General features: G+C 42.5%; 1 protein-coding gene across 3 annotated transcripts in view; it reads left to right on the top strand.

The window, feature by feature from the left end:
* cyp39a1 (cytochrome P450, family 39, subfamily A, polypeptide 1) overlaps positions 1–8,170 on the top strand; it is a 51,482-nt gene extending 43,312 nt beyond the window's left edge. Inside the window, exons 10-12 of one of the 3 annotated variants that reach the window (XM_078542025.1) lie at positions 1,594–1,682; positions 5,692–5,779; positions 6,664–8,166. In XM_078542025.1, coding sequence (XP_078398151.1) covers positions 1,594–1,682; positions 5,692–5,779; positions 6,664–6,732 — 246 coding nt within the window. In that variant the 3' untranslated portion in view covers positions 6,733–8,166. Of the gene's footprint in view, positions 1–1,561; positions 1,683–5,691; positions 5,780–6,663 lie in introns of those variants that run through there. The other 2 variants (XM_078542027.1, XM_078542026.1) reach the window with 2 other exon arrangements.
* The last annotated feature ends 210 nt before the right edge of the window (positions 8,171–8,380 follow it).

The raw sequence follows: 8,380 nt of genomic DNA on the forward strand, positions 1-8,380 counted from the left end.
CTGCCATACCTTGTATCTTTTCCATTGCCTCCTTCATTTGCCCAGTATGAGTATTTTCCAGGCCCTGGTAATCTTAATTTCCTCCCAGTGTACTGTCTAACATGCTCCAATTAGATTTATCCCCTTTTGTTATTTTTCCACTCTCTTCAACTATATTGACTACGCATCTTGGCATCATATTTAGCCTAGCAATCCACCTGAGATTGGCACTGCTGGCCTTTGTGCCCATTTAGCACCATGATCCTGACCTAGTTTTAATGAGCGTGGCTTGGGGTCAGATCAGCTGCTCACCAGGAAGCAGCAGGCAGCCAATTAAGGCCAATTATTGGTCATCACAGGGCATATTAAGGCCCTGTTCCTGCACTGACTAGAATATCAGAAAGATCAAGTGATGGACCATCCCTGCCCTCCACTCCTTCCCCCTATCCCCGCCCCTCGAATCCATAATGGCCTCAAGGCCACAGTTGCAGCAGCTGGCTGTCTCCTGGTGGCATTACCCCTCCAGGATCCAGGCAGCTGTGGCTTTTTAAAAAATAAATACAAACTTACCTTTGCTTGTCCTTCACAGTCTCTATGCTCAGATCAGCAGCTCCTATTTTGGCTGATGGGATTGCTGATTATTGAGCGCTGGAGGCCTCCAGTTGGTCCTCTGGCATCGGGAGCCTGACCGCTGTCCCCGATTGGATGGTGAGCCCACTCCCTGGTCTTTAATGGCCGAACCATTGAAGAGTGCTGTGGGTGAGACTCGGAACTAGCACCCATTTCCTGTTCCTGATCCCTAATTCCCACCACGGGGAGCTTAAATTCAGTAATAATAACCATGAAACTATTGGATTGTCATAAAAACCCATCTGGTTCACTAATGTTCTTTAGGGAAGGAAATCTGCTGCCCTTATCCAATCTGGCTTGTAGATGATTCCAAACCTACAGAATGAATGAAAATATAAGATCTTGGCAGCTCTTTCCTTTACCTAATGGCTTCTCCATGTAAATTGAAGGTACTAGACTGTATCTTTCTTTAATAGAGATAAAATTAAATCCAAATTGGCTATTCACCACCAAGCTTGATTCCAGGCTTTTTCTTTGTAGAGTTATTTTTCCCCTGTCAAATAGTATTAAGGTTCAAATCATTGATATATATTATGAATGCCTGAGTAAGGTCTCCAGTAAGTCTTCTCTCCAGCGTAGCAAGTTTCCACAGACTCACATTACTGATCAGGTTCCTCATTCAAGAAATCATTCTTGCCCTCCCCATGTTTCCATTGCAGTCGTGACCAGAACGGTGTACAACACTTAGTGCTTTATGCAAGTGAATGGTCATTTCCTGGGACTTATGTCCTATTTTTTTTGCTTAAGATCTTGTTTGCTTTCTTTACTGCTACGACTGCACAGTATCAGCAAACTATCCACCAACACCCTTAAATCCCTGCCTGGTTTGTATGCTATAATCTTTCATTCCAACTTATTCTTTAATTGATCCATTTGTTAAATGTTGTTTGCAGTTTTCCCCCCCTCCCTTCCACGATTTGGTGCTCGACTTTGTTTTATTTTATTTCCGTAGCAATAATGCAGAAAAATGTTGTCTTCCTGCAGGACCGTTGGAAGAAGGCAGATATAGAAAAACATGTCTTTTTGGATGGCTTCATGGCTTTTGGAGGAGGCAGATATCAGTGTCCAGGAAGGTAGGAATCTGGCTCATTATCATCTTTTTCAATTATTGCAATGTTATATTTAACATTTTAGCCAATGCATCTCTAAATGAAGCTGATGCTGCAGATTTTAGGGTGGGAATAGTTGGTTAGGCCACGGCAAGTAATTGTGCTTGATTTATTTAATAGAATCTGTCATGTGTAGATCAAGTCTTGACAAGAAAAGCACTTTTATATTGTTTCAACAATATACCTCAACTGAAAAGACTGCTTTGCCACACCAAAGTGACACTTTTATTTCACATACGGACATACGAACATACCTCTGAATGCCTTTGCGTAGTAATGCAGAAGGAATAACTGTTGGTTTTAAATATGAAGATAGTTTTGTACTGGGGGAAATGTGCTCACCTGGGACTGTCCAAAATAACTTAGCGCCTCAAGATATTGATAAAACATGCTCGAGCACCACGTAAAAGAACAATGGCCTATATCTTCCGAGCTCCCTAGTGTCAGATTTGGGGGGTACCCCAAAGATGCACTGGGGAATCCCTCTGGGAAGTTTCCAGGAAAGGGTTTGCACAGCAGTTGTCCAGAATTGCACACTTCCTCTGGACAATTGCCCTGCGCTGGGAACCATCTGAAAATGCAGTTTAAATCGTGAACTTCAAGTGGTTCCGCCAGGGTTATACAATAGTTACTCACAAAAAGTTAGAAGAATTAAAACCTCTTCTAACTTCTGAGTAACTATTGTAAAGATCCAGACTGACCCCACGGGACTCTCCCAAACCCCGACCTCTGAACCCCCAGCCCCAATCCTCCACCCTCCCAACCTCCAACAACCCCAACATCTCCCCCCCCCCTCCACCCGATCTTGGAAAACCCCCCCACCCCCCCAATCTCGGAAATCCCCCACCCCCCGACCTCTGACACCCACCCACCCCAACCTCCAACACACCGCCCCAACCTCCAACAGCCCCCATCCCCCGGACCTTGGACCCCTCACCCCACGGACTTCGAACCCCCCCCATCATCCCACCCGCCCCTGACCTTGCACCACCCCCTCCCCACGGAATTCCGACCCCCTCCCCTTCCCCACCAGACTTTGGACCCACTCTCACAATCCCCCCCAGAGTTCCGACCGATGTCCACCCCTGACCTCGGGTCCCCTCCCATGGACTTCCAACCACCGCCCCCCAAATCCTATCCACTTATCTTAGGTGCTCACCATCTCCCTGGCCTGTCAATTTCCCTGGCCCTTTAAACTTACCTGCTTTACGGCAGCAAGTGCTGTAATAAAAGGGCGTGGCCTCCTTGAATCCTCTGGAGCTAGACTTCGCTGGAGCCTTTTGATACAGGCTCCAAGCAACTCCAGCGAACGGAAGTGTAAATTTCAAACGTAAACGTAATTTTCAAGACCAGATAAGTAGATATTTATTTCTTCTAATTCTTGTGAGCCAGCACTTTCTGACACTAGTCGGAAGTCATGGCCCAATATTTGATTTATTCAGCCATTGTAAATCAGTACCCCTAGGTATTACATTATGTTAAAATTATCAGAACTGCTTGTCATAAAACAGTACATCTCCTGATTCACTATGAGCAACGTTGCAATCCATTAGGGACCATTAAAGTTAAAGAAAAATCTAAATGCTTTGTGATTAACTGACAGAACTACACCACAGGATGTCATTTTTTAAACAAAAACAAACTTTATTACATATAAGAATTAAACAGAAGCAAGCAATATTAATTTAACACTATAGTTAATAACTACTTATGCTATGAATTCAGTTCCATATTTTACTTGCCCCCTTCCCCCACACACCCCCCCCCCCCACCCCTCGCCAAGAGTTCCCTCATACATTCCAAGAATCTTGGAGGTTCACTCGCTTTTCCTGGGACCAACCCAAAAGTATGCCACAGCACCGCCCCTCTGGAATTCACTTTGATGTCTCTTCAGTGTTCCAGCTATTCTCCAAGCTATGAAATTTCACAGGGATCCTTCCATTAAGTGACCCTCCAAATTCTCTTCAAAACCTCATGACTTCCCAGCTGAAACTTAGGCTTCACTGCATTCTTTCTCAGGGATTTAAATATCGGTAACACCCCTTGTTCCTAATGACCCTCTGTACCCCTAAAGATTCTGTACAGTTGCTGGTCCCACAGCTGATTCCCAGCTCCTGGCAGATACTTCCTTGTTGCCTGTTCCAAGTGTACTGCTTCCAAGCTAACTGCAAATTGTCTTCTGCCACAAGGCTCTATGAGGACCACTGTAGATTTCTTTCTCTAGTTTTGAGCAAGACAAATTTTCCAGCTTCCTTTTCTCCTCACTAATTCTAAACTGAACTTGAGCCTCACTCATATTCCACAGAGTGAATGACAAAGTTAGTATTTTTCTGCTTAATGTGCCGGCCTGACTAACATTTATTTCCTTTGGCTCTCCTGACTCTGAGCTGCAGTCTATACCCGAACCAAAACTGCAACTGCCTTCTGTAAGAAACACCCAGATCAACTAAACAAAGGAACCTTCCAGCTCTCCCAACCCATCACTGACAATGTGGCATGCTTTGGGATATCCTCAAACAGAAATGTAAATCAATTATTTTACCTTTGATTCTGTAACCCATATGAATAATTTCCACCTCTAATGGCGTTTTATGGCCCTCTTTCTCAGAATTGCTAGCTTTTAGCTTCTTCTATAGATATAACGATAGATATCCTGGCTCTACCAGGAAGTTCAGAAATGGTCATCCATTGTTTAGTTTTACACTTCTAACTCTGACCTTGAAGAAACACATAGGTTAACTTATAACTGTAATTAACTCCAAGCTTGTTTGAATTACATTTATTTCAGGGTTGCTTCTCAGTTTTTCAATCAGATGCCCCCATTTATCTCAAGTTAAAACTTTTAATTCCTAAAACTAAAAGTTATATTCTAAAATATATGAATTATGAACTAGAGATTCGGAACCGCAGCACCCTAGAAGATTTGCTGGTTAACATATTTAAAACAGTACACATTTCTTGTTCATCGAACTTGAGGCATCACCTGCCATATGTCTTGCATTTCATTTTGTGCACCACACTTGCTGTCTCTTACATCCGGTTTGAAACTGAAGACAACATAATTGTGGCTGAGATTTTACACTTATGAAACACCGACAAATCTGAACTCAGTAGCCAGGGAGTATAAGAATCAAAAGAAAACAACCTGGCTGGGAACCATTAAGGACATATGAAAATGAATTAAGCATGAGCTGCCAGAAGAATAATCAAAGGAGATACTGTTTTAATCAAATCAATGAAGGTTTTGTAAAGTTGGTTTGAGTCACCATCTTGGATTTTCCCCTTGCTGAAAATTTACTGGAACCAAGCACCCAGTGCTGAGTCCACATTAACACGAAATAAAATAATTTGAAGGGCACTGGATGCTGCTACTGAATTTGTATGGATGCAAGCCACCCTGCACCCTTGATGTATGTACTTCTTTTTATTCCTCCCACAACTCATCACCGCTGACTCTCATGTACAGATGTTCTGAAGAAGAGTCATGTTCAACTCGAAACATTAACTCTGTATCCCACTCCAAAGATACTGTCAGACCTGCCGAGTATTTCAGCACTTCCTGTTTTTATGTACAGGTGTTGGATGAACTGGAGCTGCCATTTGTTGCCCTGCGTAGCTCTTTCTCTATTGGATTTTATTTCTTTACTGATGCACTGAAGCATTTGCCCTAAAAGATTGTGCATCATATTCGGGATTTGTGCATGTGGATGTAAACTTACTAGAGATTGAAGAAATGGCATAATAAGCAAAAAGGCCATGCCATGCTTTGACCTCCAGGAAGTTTATCTAACAATGAGGTGCAGTAATAAAAACACAGTACATACTGGCTCAGGACTCTTTAGAAAAGATAGAAGGAAATACAAATAAAGTTTCAATAATCTGATTGTTAGTGAAATATAATTTATAATTAGAGTCTAATTATTTTGCATTGGGCCTGATTTCTTCTTCAAACAGCTGTTTTGTTTCCTCCCAGATGGTTTGCACTGCTGGAAATTCAAATGTTTGCTGCTCTCATATTTCACAAGTATGAGTTTACTCTGTTGGATCCTCTCCCAAAAGAGGTAAAAGCAATATAAGTGGCATGCAAGCCGAATGATTTGGCAGATCAGTAATATGTTAACTATTTTGATAGAAGTGGGTGTGTTTTGCTGAGAAGGAGGAAGGGTTGATGACAACTCTAATTTAAAATTTGCTATTCCATTGATGAGAATCATACAACCGATGCTAAAAGTCATAGCTGATGCAGAAGAAAAATTGGCCAGCAAGCTTATAGTTTCAAAAAGACAACATCTGAAACATATTCTCTTCATGCATGTGGACCATCTTCAAATACAAAATCAAAAAATTACCATTCAATTTCTCTCTTAAATCAAGTCCAAGATCAGTTCATGACTGGAAAGTCGACACCATTCTAATTCAGCACTAATTGGCTTCCTTACTGGAAAGACTACAGGATGGCAGATGTAGGAATTGGAAAAATGTCTGGTGCAGTATGGGATGCTCTTCTGAGGTGTCAACTCATGCATACTATGGAGGTAAAGTACAAGAAGTTGTACTCTGCATCTTAACCATGTATGCCTGATCAGAGTGCATACCGCTTATCTAAGAAAAATATTAAAGCTACATCTGGCTTCTCAGTATCATTAACATAATGTTGGTTTGATTCTGTATTATCTCATAAAAAGCCATTCTGGAAATGCTAGAGCATGTAGTACGAATGCTACAGTACGAGGTAACATGCCACATATCTCAAACATATATCGAATCATGGTTCATATTGCATTTGTAATTATACTCTATCAAATGTAGCTTTCATTAGTTATGTTTGTGTAGTAGCTGTGAAAAGTGCATCACCCATGACAATAATGGAACAGAAACTGTTGCACATTTAAGTTTGTTATTGAAATGTAACATTGATCGCAGATTCTTCTTTCTCTCTTTTCAGAGTCTGCTTCATTTAGTAGGAACCCAACAGCCACTGGGTCCTTGCAGAGTTGAATATAAGTGTCGATGACCATTATTTACTGCAAGCCTAACCCAACCATTATAACTCAAAAAAGATTTGATTGATATTTTTCTTTCCTGTACAATATAAAAGCAATAATCATGTGTGCTTACGGTATGTCGTGCAGAATTACATATATGTTGGACAACATAAAAATTAATAACTTCACGTTGAAACAGTTATTAGTAGAGAAGCCCCTCATGATCAAAGAAGGAATCAGTGAAGACTGTTGGGGAACTCAGGAGAATTATCCATATCCTTAGCTGCCAAAAAACACAAAGGGCAGAATTTTCCTGTTGGCATGCGGGGGCGGGCCCTGCATGCACACACGTAAAATGACATGCGGTGACGTCGGACGAGTGTCCCAAAGTCACTGCACGCCGTCGCGATATTTCGTTGGGCGGGCACATGATGATCTCCAATGCGCGCCCGCCATTAATTAACAGACCACGTAACGCCCTCGAGGTGCCAATTGACAGCGATTTTTCAGCGCCCATGCAATCTTCGGGTCGGCACAAGTTTTTGCATAGCCATCTTTGAGGTTCCCTGAATCTTCATCACTAATCTTCGCTTCCTCATCTACACGGTGTTTTTAGCTGGCATCTTCCAAAGACATAGGGTCGTCTTCCAAAAACTGCTGCCATCAGCTATCTGTACATTATTACCACTTCCTTCATTGCCTTCCCTCATCCATTCTGGGATGTCCACCTGACTGATATTGTCATAAGTGTGCCAGAATTACCCAGAGTTCACCACTGAAAGGTGCAAATATAATGACCCAGATCTTCCAGACCCAATAGTGACGAATGTTGAGATTGATTTATTTCGTGCTGCTCCTAGCAGACGAGATGCCTGGTCCCTCAGCACAGCCATTTAAATCAGTAAAAATCTCAGAACAATCCTGCATCCCCAGCTCTGTTCCCTGCCCCTCCCCCAAATCCCCAGCACTCTCCCTCACACCCACTGCCTCCTCCCCAGCACCACTTCCCTCCCCCTGGCTCTGCTCACACTTCTCCCAGCACCATTCACAAAACCTTCCCCTAGCACCCTCAGATCCTCTATCCCAGCGAAGTCAGAGAAGAGCCTGGGTGCAGGGCAGGGGCAGTTGTGAGCAGAGCCAGGGATGCTGTGGGTGGGGAATTTCTAGAATTAAAAGTTGAATGAAGGGGGACAATCAAAAGCACTTAAAGACACTTATAAACGGCTGTGAACACCGGATAGCCCCTAAAAGCACTTATGTAAACACCTGTTCATCTTACTCATTTTATTCGGCTACACTTTTAACATTGTAAAATACACTTTCCTATTTATTTCATGTACTTAGTTAATTAATTTCAAAATTTTTCCATGTTTAATCACATTAAATGAAAGGTTATGCAAACTTGTAAAACAATTGAAAGTTTTTAAAAGATTAGCGATAGTTTTAAAAAAATGCTCAAAAACCTGAAAAACCACCTACCAGAACACTGCAACACTGGCACCTAAAAGGGCATTCCTTCCTCTGATAACCTCAAAGGGGGTGTGGCCTCAGTGCTTCTGCACCTCAGCACTAGCCCTCCTGGGTCCATCTGTCGATTGTTGCATTTTGCAGTCGGGAGAGGAAGTCCTGACTGCTCCAACTTTGCTACGCAGTCAGCAGCGTGCGCTCCTGCTCTGC

The sequence above is a fragment of the Cetorhinus maximus genome, chromosome 5 (assembly GCF_964194155.1).
Source record: "Cetorhinus maximus chromosome 5, sCetMax3.hap1.1, whole genome shotgun sequence".
Lineage (NCBI taxonomy): Eukaryota > Metazoa > Chordata > Chondrichthyes > Lamniformes > Cetorhinidae > Cetorhinus > Cetorhinus maximus.